We start from the raw sequence: 21,635 nt of genomic DNA, 5'->3' as shown, positions 1-21,635 counted from the left end.
AGATCCGGAACGTCCGTAAAAGTGGTCAATTTTTGAAACTTATCATAAAAGGGTGCGGTTTTTTCCAAAGCCTTTCATCATCGAACGTTGAGTAACAAATGATTATAGTCACCAATTTTAGTGGACCTGGGTGGCCACCGGAGGTCCTCCGGAAGATCTGGAACGTCCGTAAAAATGGTCATTTCATGAAACTTATTATAGAAGAACGCGGCTTTTTCCAAAGTTTTCATTATCGAACTACGAGTAACAAATGATTGTGGTGACCCATTTTGATGGACCTGTGTGGCCACCGAAGGTCCTCTAGAAGATCCGGAACATCCGTAAAAATGGTCAATTCATAGAACTCATCCTAGAAGAGCGCGGTTTTTTCCAAAGCTTTTCGTTATCGAACGCTGAGTAACAAATGATTATAGTCACCCATTTTAGTGGACCTGGGTGGCCACCGGAGGTCCTCCGGAAGATCTGGAACGTCCGTAAAAATGGTCATTTCATGAAACTTATTATAGAAGAACGCGGCTTTTTTCAAAGTTTTCATTATCGAACTACGAGTAACAAATGATTGTGGTGACCCATTTTGATGGACCTGTGTGGCCACCGAAGGTCCTCCAGAAGATCCGGAACGTCCGTAAAAGTGGTCAATTCATGGCACTCATCCTAGAAGTGCGCGGTTTTTTCACAAAGCATTTCATTATCGTACTTTGAATAACAAATGATTGTGGTGACCTATTTTGGTTGACCTGGGTGGCCACCGGAGGTCCTCCGGAAGATCTGGAACGTCCGTAAAAATGGTCATTTCATGAAACATATCATAGAAGAGCGCGGTTTTTTCCAAAGCTTTTCATTATCGAGCTACGAGTAACAAATGATTGTGGTGACCCATTTTGATGCACCTGGGTGGCCACCGAAGGTCCTCCAGAAGATCCGGAACGTCCATAAAAATGGCCATTTCATGAAACTTATCATAAAAGGGTGCGGTTTTTTCCAAAGCTTTTGATTATCGAACACTGAGTAACAAATGAATATGGTGACCCATTGTGATGGACCTGAGTGGCCACCGGAGTTCCTCCAAGCAAGAAATTTTTGACCAAAAGTTGTCAAAAGATTCAACCAAAGTAAATTTTTATTTTAAGTCAAACTTTCATGAGTCGATGATTTCCCGACTAGTTAGTCATAACAAAATTTTATCACAATTATATCAATATGTGTTACAAATAACAAAACCTGCAATAATTTTGTTATAAATTCTCTGCCAAAGATGGAGGAAAAAAAATTTCATGATCGTCATAACATGATTATAACATAATGTGTTATGTTTAATTCTACCGAAAAAAAATTGCCTACATTTTTGGTAGATAGGAATTGGAAAAAAAGCGAGGTACCACCTGCAGTATAACTTGAATCTACTCCAAAGTTGAACCAGCTGGACAAACTTAATTGCCTACATTATGGATAATCATAATCTTTTCAGGAACATAATTTGCTATTGTACAAGCTATTTTCACCACTTTTTATGTAACACAACGAGTTACATTTTTGTTCAATTAATAACATATTTAGTAATAATTTTGTTAAAACTAGAAGAGATTTTGTTACAATTTTTGTTATTTTAACTACTAATGGTACATGTTTTATAACAACCGCTGTTATAAAAAACTGCTGTAACAGAATAACAAGGTCTGATATAAATCTGTTACTATCTACTGGTCGGGTTATGACTGAATATCGACTCATGGAAGCAAATTTTGCCATACTTGAAAATATTCTCTGGGTTGATGTGATTTTCCTTAAAAAAAAATAGTGTCATCATAATTTTTATGAATTGACTATAATTACAGATTTTTTGATCTTGCGGAGTTTCATTGGTGACTGCACACGTTCCTGAGAATAGGTTACAACGATCATTCATTACTCAGGATACGAAAATAGGAAAACTATGACAAGTTTCATGAATTGACCGATTTTACGGATGATCTGAATGTACTTGAAGAATACAGTGGGCAATCCATGCGAATTGGTTACGATCATTTGTTTCTAAAATTAGGAAAATAAAAAGGTTTAGAAGAATCGTGTGCTTCATCATCTCTTATATGGCGTGTTTTTCTAAGGTGGGTTTTATGAATTGATCACTTTTACGTGTGATACGGATCTTCCGGAGGGCCTTTGGTTGCTACTCACATCCGTGAGAAAAGGTTACGGCAATAATTTCATGTTCAGAGTACGACAAGGAAATTTTAAAAAATAGGCTCTTCTAGTATGTATTACATCAATTAACCACTTTAACCGATGTTCCGTATCTTCCGTAAGACCTCCGATAGTCACTTTGGTAAATAAGAACGGGTCACGTCACGACATTCCTTTGTGTCTAGCTCATAGTTCGATAATAGAAAGATTGGATGATTTTTGATAAATTGATAACTTTTGTGGATGCTCCGAATCTTCCGGAAGACCCTGCTGACTGTTCAAAAATTGACCACTTTATGGGATATTTTATTATTCAGAGTACGACAATAAAGAGCTAGGAAGGAACTGTGCTCTTTTATGATGAGTTTCATGAATTGACCTCTTTTACGGATCTACTGGAGGACCTCCGGTGGCAGCTCAGGTCTATTACACGGGGTCACCATAACCATTTGTGTGATTGATTCGCACTCTATACAATCCGACCAGCCCGTTGTTGGGGGCATATGGTGCGATCCTCTCGTTTAATAAACAACGTGCACTCACTTGACTGTGGATATACTACAGAAAAGCACATGTGGAGATTGGACAAATCAAGCATCCGAAAGATATTCAATTTGCAAAAAAGAGCTAACCGCGGCACAGTGGTACAAATATGGTTTAAAATGAGAATAACTGGGTTTATCATACTTGCTGTGATGAAATTTTATCATTTTCAACTACATTCATAACGATTGTTGTGATTGTAGTATTCAGTACAGATACATACATTTTCATGTATTTTATGTTATATTCAAATGCCTCGGAAAAAACCTGCGGGCCCTGACGGGCCCAAAATTTGGTTTAGTTTGAAAATATATAATGTAATCTAGTAGCCATGTGATTTTCAGCGCTGGGTAATGATGGGTAAATTGTTTTCTGACCACATGAAAACACCACGAAATGAGTAAATTTCGAAATAAGCCCAAATTCAACTCCATAAGCCAAGGGTGAACATTTCATGAATTTGTGATACAATGTATGATGAATTGATAGTTGATTATGTTATCTTTGAAGATGTATTGAGTTTGAAATGATTCAATAACAAATTAGAAAATATTGCAAAGATATCATACTTCATATTTATATATTATCAATGGTGTAAAAAACAGTTTTCATGCCAACTTCAAAGGTACCCCAATAGGCACAATATCGTCGAATTGACTCAACCAAAGTAATTTACAATGTTTTATCTTCTATGATAAGTTTGATGAATTGACACTTTTACAGACGTTCCTGATCTTCTGGGGAGCTCCGGTAGCCATCAAAATGAGTCACCACAATAATTTGTTACTCAACTTTCGATAATGAAAAGCTTTATAAAAACCGTGCTCTTATATGATAAGTTTCATGAATTGACCATTTTTACGGATGTTCCGAATCTTCTGAAGGAACTCCGGTGGCCATTCAGGTCCATCAAAATGGCAATGGCAAACGACAATTTAAAAAAATGCACTTTTCTAGCATGAGTTTCATGAATTAACCACTTCTACGGACGTTCCGGATCTTCTGGAGCACCTCCGGTGGCCACCCAGGCACACCAAAATGGGTCATCACATTCATTTGTTACTCAAAGTACTATAAAGAAAAGCTTTGGAAAAACCGTGGATGTGTTTGATAAATTGACTTTAACGGACGTTCCGGATCTTCTGGAGCACCTCCGGTGGCCACCCAGTTCCACCAAAATAGGTCACCACAATCATTTGCTACTCAAAGTACTATAAGGAAGAAAAGCTTTGGAGAAAAAAAAAACGCGCTCTTCTATGATAAGTTTCATAAATTGACCACTTTTACGGACGTTCCGGATCTTCTGGAGGACCTTCGGTGGCCACCCAGTTCCACCAAAATGGGTCACCACAATCATTTGTTACTCAAAGTTCAATAATGAAAAGCTTTGGAAAAAACCGCGCTCTACTATGATAAGTTTCATGAAATGACCATTTTTACGGACGTTCCGGATCTTCTGGAGGACCTCCGGTGGCCAACCAGTTCCACCAAAATGGGTCACCATAATCATTTGTTCCTCGGCATTCGATGATGAAAAGCTTTGGAAAAAACCGCACCCTTTTATGATAAGTTTCAAAAATTGACCACTTTTACGGACGTTCCGGATCTTCTGGAGGACCTTCGGTGGCCACACAGGTCCATCAAAATGGGTCACCACAATCATTTGTTACTCGTAATTCGATAATGAAAACTTTGGAAAAAGCCGCGCTCTTCTATAATAAGTTTCATGAAATGACCATTTTTACGGACGTTCCAGATCTTCCGGAGGACCTCCGGTGGCCACCCAGGTCCACTAAAATGGGTGACTATAATCATTTGTTACTCAGCATTCGATAACGAAAATCTTTCGAAAAAACTGCACTCTTCTAGGCTGAGTTCTATGAATTGACCACTTCTACGGATGTTCCGGGTCTTCCGGAGGGACACAGGACGGTGGAATAACCAGAAATTGTGTTGATCTATCGAAATAGACAATGGCTATATTCTTATTGGGATTGTTGCCACGCAAATTGAGGAGCATTTCCAAAATCACCTTTCGAAAGGCAAGAAATAACGCCAAAATTCGGCCTAAGAATCTATGTTCCTTCAAAATCGATTCCTGGGAAGCAGAATGGCCACATTACAAAAATCTTCCCGTAACGACATCCGCGGAATCCATACCTTGAATTTGGTTCCAAAAGATTGGGAATCGGTTTGAAAATAAACTTTTGGGAGCGAATTCAAGTTGGGGTCATTTTGACCCGCTAATATACAATGTGTAACTTTTTTTTAATGCACTACGAAGGTTAATTTAGATACATACTGCCATCGACCGAGTTTCATTCGTAAATACTTAAACGTATTGAAGTGTGACGATGTACAAATGTAAAACAATAAAATGGTTAACCATTATCTCTCACACCCCTCCTCCGATTACTAAAAGTAAACTTAAAGCGAGAGTGGATTTTCTCGTTTTCGATCAGCTGATTTTACACCAGACGCCACATACCTAATCGTTAACACGGCTTACACATTTTGATCTGATGCAACCCGCCATGTACCTACTACCACCTTGTCTCGTGCTACGTTGGGAAAATAGTATGAAACGAATTAGCGGAGGAAATAGGTCGTTACCAAGGAGTAATAAATTATAAATAACATTTGAGTCATTTGATAGCAGCCGTAATTCCATTCCTCACAATTTGTAATTGATTTTGCTTTGTAGCCGCGCGTCTTACCACTTGGACATTGTCTACACACAGTGTATTAAGCATTGAACGACATTTTTCCATGACGATTATTTTTATTGCATTTTGTAGTAAGGGGCTGTCCATATACCACGTGGGCAGGTTCTGGACAGTTTTAGATAGCCCCCTCCCTCAGGGCTCATATCAATTTTAAAAAATTTGTATTGGCCGTGGACATTCGTCCGCTAAAAAACGTATTGCCCCGGGAACGAAATATCACCATTTTTTATTTTGAATATTATCAATATGATTAAGGTTTCAAGGTGCCATATGGTAGCTATATTATTTAACTGTTGCGTGAGTTGAAAATATTCATGAAAATCATAGCAGATTCTCTTTCACTCACCTCGTTTAAGAGTTCCCCCCCACGACGATCTTATAATCGGCTTAGATGAGCTTAGACAAGGCAGCATCTTTCAAGTACCTTGGCTTTATTTTCGATCCTGATCATATTTCCGCGTTACAACGCGAAGTGAGCGCTACGTGTGAAGTACTTTGGAAAGTTTCTAAATGCTTGCCCAAAAAAAAACATGCTATCAGTTTAATATGCTTATGTTCAATCCAAATTTCAATACTTGCTTCAATACAGGAATTGGTATATGTCTGCCCGAAGTCAAGATACTGCTCCCTCTAATGGTTCCAGCGAAACCTACCGTTGATGCACGCCCGACGTCGAGGCTCCAAATCCACCTATAGCTTTTGTTCTTTGTCGCTCGCGCAACCTGTCGTTGATGGACACCAGACGATGTCATGGTTATAGATGCCTCTACAGCTCCTGCTTCTAGAATCAGTTAGCTAGAATCGCCAGTTTCTCTTCCAGGTAACATGAACTAGTATATGTCTAGTCGAAATCAAGATACTGCTCACTCTTTAAAAAATATTCAATGGTTCCAGCGCAACCTACTGTTGATGAACACCAGACGATGACGCGGCTCTAGATCCACCTGATGGCTCCTGTTCCTTGTTGCTCGGTCAGTTTGAATCTTCTGTCACTACCCGAGCAAAGCTTGAGAGCAAATCGATAACTAATTTTGTTGTTGTGAAATCGCCTAATTTTGATAACTCAGGTTGATATCCTTTTGGTCGTTTTAACGGTTAAAAGATCAAAATCTACAGCAGAAAATCTTACTGTGACATAAAATCGAAAACTATTCCTGCTGTCGATGAGAGCAAATCGAAATCAACAGCAAAATGAGATCAAAATATGTAATCAGTCATGATGATTCATATTTGAAAACAAAATATGATTTCGATTTGATATCAATATCAAAATATGTTTTCTATATGCTCTCATTATGTTTTCAGACTTTGCTCGGGTAAGCTACTCATCGACCCTAGGATCATTCATTAACGTTGCCCATGAAGTGCCTTGAATAGTGTTGAGTTGCATTTAACATTACATAGTTACAGTGATCGTTCGCTAATTGGGGCACGACCTCACCCCAACTAGCGAATGCCGTTCGCTAATTGGTGCGTTTTGACAAGCGTCAATGTTTGCATTGAACAAAGGAAAATTTTACGCGCCAGAAAATATCGATCCCGCCAAACACTGAAACAAAACGTCAACGCGTTTTTGACATCACATTCTGACGTTTAGCTGCTTTTTAATTGGGTTTCGCCCCAATTAACGAACCCCCAACTAAAAAACGCCCCAACTACAAAAAACCCAATTAGCGAACGTTCACTGTAGTAGTAATTTATAGATTATAAGTTATTGAGAGTAGCATAAGAATTTAAATATGTACTGATGAACTTATTGCACTTCCTTTAAAGAGAATGAATTCTCATTGGAAGTGCACCGAAATTGTAAAGTTGTTTGAAAAGAAGTGGAGGTTTTATGGATTTGGGAGAAGTGATTCAAATGAATGCCACTCCCAGGGGCTTTTCCCTGCTCCAAGCAATAAAGATATATAAAAAAGACATCAAAACAGTTTTTGCTTAGCTAGGGCATATTCCCCCCCTTCCCCTACGCTTATTTGTGGCTAGTCGTGGTTGGGATGGGTTTGATGTGATAATAATTTAAAAACATAGGTTATTTTTAAGTTATCTTTGTTGTTTTTATTCAGTAATATCGCAGAATCGTAAGATAATAACATTATATCTGAAAGCTGGATTTAATTGATGGCAATAGTTGAGGAAAATAAATAAACACGTATTTTATTGATGAACTATTTAAGGCTTAGTTTACATTGGATGTTGATCTTTCCTGTCAGTTTTTTCGTGTGATTCTTTAATTGCTTAAAACAAAACGAAACAAACTTGAACGAAAGGGAAGTTGAACATGTTGAGCTTTTGACATGTCAATTAAAATTCATCTAAGCTGTTCAATTCACTTTTCCTGCCAAAACGTAGCATAAACAATGGAAATTGATTTCAATTCAAAATATTTTACACATATGTCAAAGCAAATAACGTCTATACTGGAACTATTAATACAATCTATATTTTCGACAATTATTCATCATTTTAACAATTAAGTTATACTTATTACAAAAAATATAAACACGATTTTAGCATAAGTAAGTGATTTTATCATCATTATGTTTTAAATTTTTTTTTATCGAAATTTAGAGGTACGAAATTCTTCTTTTATTCAATTAATTGAACACTGATATTCAAACAAGATATTATTATTGGTCACATTTTGGAATTTCGAGTAAAGTAATATTGTTGGGTCAGAATATACCAAAAGTCTATTATATAGAGTTGCGCAGAGTCAAGCTAAATTTACTTTTTTAACTGTTTACGTATTGGGCAAAATAAACAAATACTTGTTGGAGGTGCGGAAGTATTACACTCATTACACTAGCCATTCGCAATATGTTAACGTTTCAGTTAGCGAATGCCGTTCGATAACTATAACGCATTTTGGACGTCAACCGGTTGTCAGGCAACGTCAGATGCAATAAGAGTGCATGAAATTTCTGCAGCACAATACAGCTTTCATCGACTTTGACATCGTTTTGAAGTTCAGCACTCCGATAAATGCAAAACTGTCAAATTGCAGGCATCGAGCGACTAGCGTATAATCGCCTAATAAATATTATGGCGAATTAAAGCACAAGAACTAAAATGTTTGAAATTTGTTTCAGAAGCAGCTAATAGAAACACTTCTCGCTTAACTTTTCAAAAGAACCTAAGTAACATTTTTTCATGAATTAATTTAAGTATTGCAATCAAAAGCTTTCATGTTTTTTTGTTGATTGCGCTATTCAAATTAATTCATGAAAAAAATATTACTTAGGTCCTTTTGAAAAGTTAAGCGAGACTTCAATACAGGCGTTAGAAGTGAATGAAGTTCCTTGAAGGGTTGATCAAATATGAAAGTTTCCAAAGTACTAACATAAGCATCGTTCAGAATCAGTATTGACATATCCTTTTGGCGTAACTTTATCATCAGAAAATTTAGAACCGATTTTAACAATTTCAAGCTGGTTTTGTAGAACCAATAATTATAATGTTTATTGTGTGAAACATTGGCTACCTCAGCTATTGAAAATGGCCAAAGGCTACCACAGTACTCTATCCGCCAGTGATGATAATAATGCTCATTTCAATTTCTTGCACACAACATAATATGAACGCCTCTGTTAGAACCTATATCAGGAATTCGAAATTGAACCAACAAATCACTCCTACTCAACAGCCATACTAAAAAATGATTCTATCACTCCTTTAATTTCAATTCGCTCAAACGAAGACGTTCACTTTCATAAAATGCTTTTTTCTCGGATGGTGTCTTCAGTGTGGCCTTCCGTATGACGTTCGCCTTTTCGCAATATTTTTGCGGATTGTAAGCAGGTACGTCCATGTCGTCCCAGCACTCGTCGTCGCTTTGCAGAGAGGACTTTTGCACTGGCTCTGGTTCCTCATCGCTGTGGTTCCTATTTCTGTATTTCTTAAACGGATCCTTCGGGGCGCTAGTGTTGTAAACAAGCTCGGGTTTCTTCAAGCTTTCGGGTACAGTTCCGGATCCAGTCGATATGCAGTATTTATATGTGTCGAATGCAGCACGGTCTTCGCAGTTTTGGGTATGGAATTTGATCTCTGGTGCTGCTATTCGATGCGACTCGTTGAACGGACAAGTGACAAACTTCTGATTCGGATGGTTCTTTCGACACTTGAACAGATGTTTTGACATAGCGTGAGCTTGAATCCGGTGTGCCTTTTCGTATGGACATTCCAACAATGTATTGTATCCAGGCGGCGTTGTCATTGTTATGATTTGTAAGCAAAATTTTCTTCACTAGAAAATACTCTGGTTCCGATGTGTATTGTTCCAAGTTATACTTTAACTTTTGAATTTCACAGCCACGTCACCACTTCACGAATCCGAAATGAAGATTAATTCTTTGGTAATAATGGGGTAATTTGTATTTTTTACCTACATTTCATAACTGATCAAAATTAATTTCATAACACTGTAGGTATACAGACGTTTGACAGATGACTCTAGTACTACATTCAATGCTCATCGGTTATGCGCATGATCGGCGACAGCTAACCCAATCGAAACGGGGTTATCTTGCGGGATATTATAACATGTTGGAATGTGTAAATTTAATTCCTGAGCTGTTTCATTCGAGGTTTCATCTACCGTGGACCCCCGATAATTGAAACGATACCTCATTCATATTAACGGGGCGCATTTTTTTATTTCAACTTCTGGTTTCTCTGTTACCATAAGATAAATCGGTTTCTGGCTGCTTTTTTTGCTGTATTGTTTTGATTCTGTTGGGAGCAACACAACAGTGCACAACGATTAACAGTGGACCGAGAAAATAAATCGAAACGGACGAAACAAAATATCCAACCAGTCGCTTAGACTTCACACGAACGAATAGTCTATAAGACTAACGCAAAATGAACTCCCCCAAGAAATTATGACGTTTGAGCGGGTCGCATAATGAACGCAAAATGGTCAAAATCCTTCGGGTGAGTGAATTCGATGAACTCCTGCACAAGTCTATTCTTATTTAGGGTCTGTTCAAATATTACGTAACGCAATAGGGGGTGGGGGCTGTTTGATTTTTGTTACGCTTTGTTACCAGGGGGAGAAGGCGGAGCACTGAAGCCCTACCCCGACATGTAAACAACAGTGTTAATTCTCTGCCACCTGCTTTGTTAAGGCGAGGCAATTTTTATGCACACTTTTGTTTTCGATATTTTATCAAAATTAAACACTCAATCTTGCAGCAATATAACGATGTGGTACACTGAGGAAAATGGACGTATGGTTTTCAATCAAACGCCTTATGAAAATTTGCCACAAGGAATCGGTATGAATTTCAATAAGTTGCCTTATGAATGATGATTTTCATTTGAAAAACCCTGATTAATCCACCTAGCGGTGATGGTGCCTTTCTCGTGAATTATAAAAATAGCATTTTGGCCATTACTCTTGAGCCCATAGTCCGATCTGGCCAATTTTCAATAGGAAACAATGGGAGAGTATACTGCGTCGAATGCAATTTGTTGCGAGTAAATCGGTTGAGTAAATCGGGCTTGGTAGTCATATGGCTACTGCTTCTGCCTCATACGCAGGAGGTCGTGGGTTCAATCCCAGGTCCGTTCCATGCTCCTACTTTGTATCTTTCTCTTTATTTCTCATGTTCTAGCAATCGCTAGAACTGGAAATGGACTTCCATACCGTTTCCATTACTATTCCTATACCTTCAACTTGAGTATTCTAACAGTAATCTGCTAGAATTGGAAATGAACTATAGAGCTCGTTTCCTACATCCAATTAGAAATTCCATCAGTTACCTTCTCCTACCTATCACATTGGCAGCTCGTTATCCAAGACGGACCTCTGCCTCTCCAACCTAACCCAGAAATTCCAACAAATTCCGCATGAACTCGTGGCAAGTGCAGAGGTATATTCGGCTTGCAGTGGGCGAGTGATTGCATCATCATTTCCTCCCCCTTCCCTACATTGACTTGCATTCTGACGTGGCAGGCGCCAGTATGACCTAACAAATGAGATCACCAGTACTTGTACATTGAAGATGTGTGCTAGTCCCAAGCAAACATCTGTTGGTTCCCTGTGCAAGAACAGCTGATCTGGTCATAATGGAGTAGCAACTACGAGCAGTCAATCAAGCTCAAGCTCAAGCTCAAGCTGAGGATAAGTGCCCGAAAAATGAGTGACATTTTTTTACTCAATTTTTCTAGAAAAAAGTGGTATTTTGGCCATAATTTCCGAACCCATAGTCCGATCTGACCAATTTTCAATAGGAAACAATGGTAGAGTATCCTGCGTCGAATGCAACTTGTTACGAGTGAATCGGTTAAGGATAAGTGCCTGAAAAATGAGTGACATTTCTTTACTATTTTTTCCTATAAAAAGTGGTATTTTGGCCATAACTTTCGAGCCCATAGTCCGATCTGACCAATTTTCAATAGGAAACAATGGTAGAGTATCCTGCGTCGAATGCATGCTTGTTGCGAGTAAATCGGTTAAGGATAAGTAGTTGAAAAATGAGTGACATTTTTTTTGGGGTGGGTGCGCACAGACACACACACATACACACACACACATACACACAGACATCACCTCAATTCGTCGAGCTGAGTCGATCGGTATATAACACTATGGGTCTCCGAGCCTTCTATAAAAAGTTTGTTTTTGGAGCGATCATATAGCCTTTACGTATACTTAGTATACGAGAAAGGCAAAAAGTGAAGTGCGGCAGACTGGGTTCGAACCATGGACGTCGGGGTCGGGAGGCCGGTATGTAGACCACACGCCCATCGACGCTTGATTACTCGGGAAGGTAACTGCGTATAAAAAGCACTGTTGGTGGAATATTCAGTCGAAGATTCATAAGGCGCCAGTTATGAATTTCGATAGTCCAGTTCGCTGAGTGTATGCTTGAGATGTGCCGGGATAAGGATGGGAGCATCTTGACGAACGAACGTGTGGTGATCGAAAGGTGGAAGCAGCACTACGAGGAACATCTGAATGGCGCTGAGAGTACAGGCAGTGAATGTCAAGGCAGCGGAGGAGATGACTACGTCAGTTCAGCGGACGATGGAAGCCAACCAGCCCCCACCTTGAGGGAAGTTAAGGATGCCATTCAACAGCTAAAGACCAACAAAGCCGCTGGTAAGGATGGTATCGGAGCTGAGCTCATCAAGATGGGCCCGGAAAAGCTGGCCACTTGCCTGCACAAACTGATAGTCAGAATCTGGGAAACCGAACAGCTACCGGAGGAGTGGAAGGAAGAGGTTATATGCCCCATCTACAAGAAAGGCGACAAACTGGAGTGTGAGAACTTTCGAGCGATCACCATCCTTAATGCCGCCTACAAAGTGATATCCCAGATCATCTTCCGTCGTCTGTCACCATTAGTGAACGAGTTTGTGGGAAGTTATCAAGCCGGCTTCGTTGACGGCCGCTCGACAACGGACCAGATCTTTACTGTACGGCAAATCCTTCAAAAATGCCGTGAATACCAGGTCCCAACGCACCATCTGTTCGTTGATTTCAAGGCGGCATACGACAGTATAGACCGCGTAGAGCTATGGAAAATTATGGACGAGAACATCGGGAAGCTTACAAGACTGATCAAAGCAACGGTGGATGGTGTGCAAAACTGTGTGAAGATTTCGGGCGAACACTCCAGTTCGTTCGAATCGCGCCGGGGACTAAGACAAGGTGATGGACTTTCGTGCCTGTTGTTCAACATTGCGCTAGAAGGTGTTATGCGGAGAGCCGGGTGTAACAGCCGGGGTACGATTTTCAACAGATCCAGTCAACTTATTTGCTTCGCGGATGACATGGACATTGTCGGCCGAACATTTGCAAAGGTGGCAGAACTGTACACCCGCCTGAAACGTGAAGCAACAAAAAGTTGGACTGGTGGTGAATGCGTCAAAGACAAAGTACATGCTTGCGGGCGGAACCGAGCGCGACAGGGCCCGCCTGGGAAGCAGTGTTACGATAGACGGGGATACCTTCGAGGTGGTCGAGGAATTCGTCTACCTCGGATCCTTGCTAACGGCTGACAACAACGTTAGTCGTGAAATACGAAGGCGCATCATCTGTGGAAGTCGGGCCTACTACGGGCTCCAGAAGAAACTGCGGTTCGAAAAGATTCGCCACCGCACCAAATGTGTCATGTACAAGACGCTTGTAAGACCGGTTGTCCTCTACGGACATGAAACATGGACAATGCTCGAGGAGGACTTGCAAGCACTCGGAGTATTCGAGAGACGGGTGCTTAGGACCATCTTTGGCGGTGTGCTAGAAGACGGTGTGTGGCGGCGAAGAATGAACCATGAGCTCGCCCAACTCTACGGCGAACCCAGTATCCAGAAGGTAGCTAAAGCCGGAAGGGTACGATGGGCAGGACATGTTGCAAGAATGCCGGACAGCAACCCTGCGAAGATGGTGTTCGCTTCCGATCCGGCAGGTACGAGACGGCGTGGAGCGCAGCGAGCGAGATGGGCAGACCAGGTGCAGAACAACTTGGCGAGCGTGGGGCGTATCCGAGGATGGAGAGATGCGGCCTCGAACCGTGCATTGTGACGTCAAATTGTTGATTCAGTGTTATCTGTTTAGATGTTAACTAAATAAATGAAATGAAAATGCTTGAGATACCTGCTTGAATATAGGGACTCGAAAAAGAATTTAACACCGGTTCTATGCTTCGATGCAGAGTACACGAGCTTTGTTCGCCAGTGACAGGCGAATGAGGCCCTTGGCGATCAAAATATAGGGCACTGCACGGAGAAATATCTTTCTCTTTCGTTCTTCATAAATTTTGACGTTTACTGGCCTTGTTGTTTTCTAATTTCTTTGCAGCGAGAAAGGGACAAAGCAGTCCGTGCAGTGCCCTATAGGGGATCTTTCCGTGCAGTGCCCTATTGTTACGCGTAACAAGTTGTTTGCATAGAGAAAAAATGTTAATTATTTTCAAAATATATTTATTATCACCAAGAAAGCATGACATATACAATAGATAATTATTTAAAGCACCACCCTTCAAATTCTACCAAAATTAAGATATTTAAAAAAAAAATAGCATTTGTTACACGTTACGCATAGGGGTGGGGGTGGTTCTGAAAATTCTTACGGATTGTTACGAGGGGGTGGGGGGTTCTTAAAAACAACTTTTTTCGCGTTACGTAATATTTGAACAGGCCCTTATTTATTATATTATATTACACAGGATTTTGTTTTTACACGATTTTTTTTCGCACGTATTTTTGATCGTGTGACTTCAATTTGCCACCAAACTCTTCGCAACATGTGTCAAAAAATCCAGAATAAATCAAAGAAAAATCACATGATAATTAATATACGTTAAACATAGAGGATGAGTGGGAAATTGAGAAAATGTAAATCGTGTAAAAACAGAATCCAGTGTATATTTATATTTATTAGGGTTCTTTCTAAAATTACGTAACGCTAAATTTGATTATTTTGGATCCCCACCCTCCCCCTCGTAACACTTTTTGTATGGAAGGTTTAATTTTTTTTTGTATGGATCGTAACACTCGGCTCGACCCCCTCCCTCCCCCAACAGCGTTACGTAATTTGTGCATATAGTGCATCCATGATGCCGTAAACAGTTGCCTTGAATACGAGGGATGGAGATTCCACCCACGCAGATTCCATCCACAGATTTCATTTCAACAAATTCAGGGTTCCGTTTCACGATGTTCCATTTTTCTTTCAGCCAACGTGCTAAATGACGTTTGAATACTTTTTTTTAAATTGAACGATGTTCAAACCAATGGTGTTGAAATTAAAAACTGTTCAACCTAAAAACGGTCAAATTACCATCAGGGTTCCACGGTTTTTTAGAAATTACGCTACCGTCGTTGGGGGTGGCAATGGGTCACTGTTTCAACTACTTAAAATGCTTGTAGAATAGATTGAATGTATCTGAGGGCAAGAAAACCAGGCAAGGGCAACAACCTTTTGTTATCAGGCCTCATGTCGATGATAGCGATGACCTATTCTCACCCCTCAAACCCATTGTCATCCCCGATGGAGGTAGCGAGGTAGTATGCATTACTTTAGTCTTCTACATATTGAAGAATTTTAACTTTCCTTTCTACATCAACTGATTCAACACTATTTATCCCATCGAACATTGCAGATTGCAGGTAAATTATCAAAGTTTAAAATCGAAAGAACAAAGCCTTCGTAAATTATGTGTTATACTGAAGTAGATCTTTACACATCACATTGAATGCAATGTAAAAACCCTGATTAATCCACCTAGCGGTGTTGGTACCTTCCTCGTGCCAGAAAAAAATACTGAAAAATATGAGTGAGTGTTTTTTAGCGTGTTTTGCGCATAGAAAATAGTATTTTGGCCATAACTTCTGATACCATAGTTCAATCTGGCCATTTTTCAATAGCAAACAATGGGACAGGATTCTCAGTCGAATGGAACTTGTTTCTAGTAATTCGGCCAACGCTAAGTTTCAAAAAGTGTGGCTACAAAATTTTGTACACATACAGTCGGGACTCGCTGGTTGGGATTTAAATACTTGGGTTACTTTTTAGTTGGGCCGTGACCCAACTAAAAAGCAGCTGTACGTTAAAATTCAACGTAAACACGGAAAACGGGATTGGGCGTCACTGGACATCATTTATGATGTTCAAATCGAAATACATGTGTCCATGGCTGTCAATTGACCCAACTAAAAAACCGAATTCGTTAGTTGGGCCGAGGTCGTGGCCCAACCAGCGAATCGCGATTGTACATACATACACACAAACAGACATCACCTCAATTCGTCGAGCTGAGTCGATTGGTATATAACACTATGGGTCCCCGAACCTTCTATCAAAAGTTTGGTTTTGAAGTGATCATATAGCCTTTACGTATACTTAGAGAAAGGGAAAACATATATTGTTGGAAATATTATAATTTACTTACAGACAGTTAAGAAAGCCCAATTAAATCGCACAGACTACCTGAAAAGAAAATAAATGAAATTAGTTAACAATTTTATTCTGTTTTAGATCACTATTAATGATATGAGTGGGTTATTGCTACGTGATGTTAAACGATTTACAATGATATGGAAATGCTAATATCATCTTCCGAACTTAGACAGACATGTTCATGATAGAATTAGAGGCGAAAGCCTATAGATTTGATAGTTCCGTTATGATAGGGCAGGAATAACTGTCAAATTGTATGTATTTTTCCTTCATTAACATTTAGATCCCCTATCCTCGCCAGCAAAAGATGTTCCGGGTAGCGACGACAGCGACAATGTTTGTCTTGAAACTAAAATATCTTTTGTATACGCGAAAGGCAAAAAGTAAAACAGTCCTCGTTTGTGTTTTTTCTTCAAGCTTGCCGCAGATTTTTGTCCACTGGCACATTTGGGACGGTGTGTGCTCGTATAGCAAACATCTATGGTGGTCCATATGAGATGTTTACTCGGTGCCGGTTCCCATGAAAAGGACCTCTTCAATAGAACGAAAGTGACGATGTACGTCCCTAACGTAGACATCCTTCACCGGGCGAAAGCACACTTTGGGTGCATTAGAGAAGCCATTCAAAGATGAGCACTGTGGAATGTGTTTCACTGTGGGGGGAATGTCATATTAAGTAGCAACATCAGTCGCATTCATCTGCACTCAGTGCCCTGGTTTTTTGTTCACTTGTAGGCTATTGCTGCGGACCCGATTCGAATCTTACTGAGAAGCTTGAGAACTATGCAAAAATGCCTATCTGTCATTTATCAATATTCACGAGCCATTTCGTGAGGTCTGGTTCTCTCTTGGTTATGTAAAATTCATTGCAGACAAGGTAAAATGTATGAAGTTTGCTATTCAGAGCGTGTTTAAGAATCAACGATATGCTTGAATGGGGTGGCTGGTGCCGGTCCAGGCAGTTTTCGGATTGGAAATTATCTCGACTGGGCATAAAAGTATCATCCTGTTAGCCTCATGATATACGAATGCAAAAATGGTAACCTGGCTTAGAAACCTCGCAGTTAACAACTGTGAAAGTGCTTAATGAATACTAAGCTGCGAGGCGGCTCTGTCCCAGTGTAGGGATGTAATGCAAATAAGAAGAAGAATAAGTCTGTATGTGTGTGTGTGTATGTGTACAAAAATGTGAGACAAACTTTTTTGTACTAAGCATTATCCGATTTTCTCGCAACAAGTTGCATTCGACGCAGGTTGTGACCTAGTTAGATCCAATTGAAGATTAGACCGATCGGACATTGCGTTCCGGAGTTTTTAAAAAAAAATGTTTTTTTCTCCATTTTTCCCAAGAAATTTTTCTCCCTTAGAAAAAAAATTCAAAACAAAAAATTCGGAGGGAGACGCTGCAAACATTTATTCGCAAAGATGACGTCTCGAATCATCGAATGGTTGACTTTGGCGTCAATTTCAGTCAAGTCAAATTTTCTTTCAAAATTCTGATTTTCTGCATGCGCAGTACGAAATCCCTTCTCTTCTGTGAGCGCAGTTCGGGCCCTGAAAAGGTCCGTTTTAGGTACACGGAAGAAAAAAAGTACCCAAAATTGAGTATTTTTAAACTTACTTTTGAGTTACTTTTTCTCTTCTCTTTCATCCACTCTTTCTTTTGTTGTCAAAAACAAAAGAGCCAAACAATCCAACGACGCCAGTTCAATACGGGAAGCCAGTTTTGAGTTTTATTACCTGAGGTCGAAATTGAGTGAATTAAACTTACATTTGGGTAAATAAATTTTCCGTTGGGTACTTTTTTAACATGGAAGTAAAGGTAGCCTCACACCTCGGGAATTTGGTTCGCGGATTTTTTCCCCATGCATTTTTGCATATGCGATGTTTTCGGAATTTGGACACGGAAAATCAAAATCCCGGCCCCATTTAAAATACACGGGGCTCAAAATCCGCTGGAAAATTTTCCCGAGGTGTGAGGCAGCCTTAAAGGCAAACTACTTCGACCCTACTTACTCAATTTTGGCTTCCCGTACGGATGTTCGAGGTTGGGTGAATTAAACTCACTATTGGGTAGTTTATTTCTTCCGTGTAGAGTTACGTTGTCGTTCACTTGAAAGTGGTGAACTTGATGACGGCTTTTTTTTCCTTCTGTTCAAGATGCTCATCGCCTTCGAACCACGAGCGCGCGTTAGAGGGAGACGTTGCAAAAAATAAAGCGGATGGCATCAATCCAGGAGGGTGAAACGCCTGTCATCCACGGTACAATGGCACTCTACCCAACATCGCTTTTGGTACTTCTGTTTTTGGTACCCAGTTTCTGGGTAGTATACCCGAATTCAGCGCTCATTTTGGGTGATTGGTTCGTACGCAGTTAGTGCTAATTATCGGCATTTAATTTCTTGTGGCGAAAACTTGCAATTGGCTGAGGTACATCGGGCCTTTTGTGCTTGTATGGATTCGTTATGTCGAAAAATATCTCGTCGATACTTCTGAAGTTTTGTTATCATGAATCAATCAAAATTAAAACAAAAACATTGTACGCCATATTGAATGAATGGTGGGTAGGCGTATTAGCCTTCTCTTCAGTCCCCTGCATCAATCGCAGTCAAGATAAATTTTCCCACAAGATTATGCTTTTTTTGCGAATACATTTTTATTGCGTCTGCCTGCGATGCGCGTTTGTTGACAACAAAATTAAAGCCATAATATTGAGAGCAAATGTTACTTGGCTGTTACTGACGCCATCTATGCGAATAAATGTTTGCAGCACCTCCCTCCACCTCCGCTTTGGTTGCATGTCACTCTTGACTACACGGAAGCATGCAAGTACCCATTAATGGGTATTTTCGTACCCATTTTAAACAAAAGCGGCATAACTCATTTAATGAGTAAATCGCTTTTACTCATTAATGAGTACGTGCATCGAACTTCAAAAAATGGGTTTTTCTTACTCTTGGTTATTCTTTGCGAAATGGGTCAAAAATCCCCATTTTATCAAAACAAATTATTGAGGTTAGGGTGAATTAAATTGAATTCGAATCGATTCAGATAAAATGTAAATCCTTGAAAAGTAATTTTAAAACACATGAAAATGTTCATTTTTATTTACACCTCAATATCGAATAGCAACAAATGGATAACACTTCTTCTACCATACATTGTGCTCAGCCTTCTCCTCGCTCCTTTCTTCAAACCTCCGGTTCAATGGCTTCGATCCCAACCGCTTTGTGACTGTTTCTCCTGGTTAGGCAACCTTCAACTGGCTGATGCCCCACCGTTAGAGTTCCTGCTGTGGTCATCCTTCGACGATTCTCATGTAGTCTCCGATCCGGAAATAAAATCCGACTGCACTGCGGTGCTTGTTTCATCTCCATTGCTACTGTGGGATCAGGAAACGGAATTCAAACAGAGATGCCTTATCTTCCGCTTATCATCCCGTTCGTAAATTAGGCCAGAGACTCTAGACTACGGCTATAGGCCGTTATTTAGCGGGAACTTTTTCACTGGAAAACAAATTTGCCTTTTATTTTCACTAGTTTATGACGGCTACTTGCATTCTTTGCACACAGTCGTAGCCAAAAACAATTTTCCTTTAACTTACCTCAGGCTTTAGAAGAGTACAGGTTATATTATTTAATGTTATCATTTTGCCGCAATGACGAGTTTTTCTTTGACTCGCGTCTTTCAAACAGAAATGAATTTATTACTTGAAAACTAAAATTAGAAAAATGGCGACTGCACTCATCAAATATTTGTAATGCGTATAAATTCCCCATCGAACCTTTCGGAAGAGATATTCGTTGATGGGGGAAAAATACTCTTTTTTGTTTATGAAAAATATACCCTTTTTATGACATCACAGTACAATTTCTAAAAATGAGTAAATTTTCTACATTTAATGGGTATTCTGAAACTTCCGTGTATGTTTCTCTGAGCTTCGCTGACCTATAGATAGTGGAATATATAGATGAGCGAAGATAAATCCTCTGTCTCCAAAAGAACTGTCAAACGTGTCTCCAAACGAGCATGACGTCACGATTTCAATGGAAACGTTAAGCGCTGTGACGTCATATGCGCGTGTGCACGGGCAAAAAAATCGACTCAGCCATGCTTTCGCTCATCTATAGATTCTACTCTCTATACGCTGACCTTACCCCGTCGCACTAAGGGGTAACTGGACCAAAATCCTGGCCAAAATTATATTTCGGCGTTTTCTGGTAGGTTTTGCATTTATGATGCGAAAACATAGTAACAATCGATTTTCGAACATTTTTACAGGTGCAAATTCACCTACCAGTGAGAAATTACCTTTCTTGATATGTTCAAAAAAGAAATTATAAACTGATACAGAAGCGACAGCTCCATGACAGTTCATTTTTTCACACACTTTTGTCCTTAATTCACGTGAGAAACGTGGAATATGAAAAATCTCGCGTAGCATTTGGTAAGGGCCTTTTACAGAAAGGTAAACATTAATCGATTCAAAACAAAACATTAGATTTTCAGCTGCCATTTCAAGTTTATTATATTTTTAGCAGCGAAAGCTACCCAGAACGTACAATCAACGCTGATTACTCAGCATAACATCAGTTGCATCGTAAAATTTGAAATTGATTAAACAAAAGCCTGGCTATTGTTTTTGCACCCTTATGGGTCATTCATAAACTTTTTGCTTAAAACATCTTCATCTTACAATAACATAGGATTGATTATTTTTTGATTATTGGTTGATTATTTTTTTTTGATTATTTTTGGAAAGGAAATGTTTCTTTCTATTTCCTGTTTTGGTCCTATGTACAAGGTTGCCTCATATGGTTACTTCACTTAAGACTACTTTTTCGCATTGTTTCTATTTAGCTTGAAGTGGCACTTGCCCGTTTTATCCCCTACCCCATATTATTTCTTTGCTTCAACTTGTCTACATAATATCAACTATTATGTATTTAAGTTATATCGAGTTTTACATATCTGTTGTCAATGCAATCGCCAAATTCAATACAATTGATATTTAGATTTTTCATAAGATTGGTTAGTGGGAAAGAGATGAAAGATAATAGAGCATTCGCTATGCTTTGTAGAGATTTAAATGAGTAGCAGATGCCCAAACTAACATTATTATTTGAGGGTTAGGTTACAAAATTGTATTAAAAAGTTTTTTTTAATCGGCTCCGTAACGCCCTATAGCATTTGAGCCTACCAAATGAATGAATGAATAACAAAAAACAGAGCATGGTAATGTTGTATTCAATCATGTCTATGTGTCAAATACCTCG

The 21,635-nt window shown here is 39.5% G+C and overlaps 2 protein-coding genes across 6 annotated transcripts in view; both read right to left on the bottom strand.

Annotated features, from left to right (window-relative positions):
* Positions 1 to 21,635, bottom strand: part of LOC134220378 (F-box/LRR-repeat protein 16) — a 197,534-nt gene that overhangs the window by 73,864 nt on the left and 102,035 nt on the right. The gene's annotated exons all lie outside the window — the stretch shown is intronic.
* On the bottom strand, positions 7,483 to 10,265 carry LOC134226117 (gametocyte-specific factor 1 homolog). The gene has a single exon (XM_062706684.1). It carries the CDS (start codon positions 9,664 to 9,666, stop codon positions 9,118 to 9,120), a length of 549 nt encoding a protein of 182 aa, XP_062562668.1. The 5' UTR covers positions 9,667 to 10,265; the 3' UTR covers positions 7,483 to 9,117.

Source organism: Armigeres subalbatus, chromosome 3 (assembly GCF_024139115.2).
Source record: "Armigeres subalbatus isolate Guangzhou_Male chromosome 3, GZ_Asu_2, whole genome shotgun sequence".
Taxonomy (NCBI): domain Eukaryota; kingdom Metazoa; phylum Arthropoda; class Insecta; order Diptera; family Culicidae; genus Armigeres; species Armigeres subalbatus.
The sequence above is the reverse complement of the archived record's forward strand: the minus strand, read 5'-3'. Positions and strand labels throughout refer to the sequence as shown.

Bases quoted from the DNA above. Each gene is read 5' to 3' on its own strand.
- LOC134226117 (XM_062706684.1), bottom strand. From the start codon at position 9,666: ATGACAACGCCGCCTGGATACAATACATTGTTGGAATGTCCATACGAA.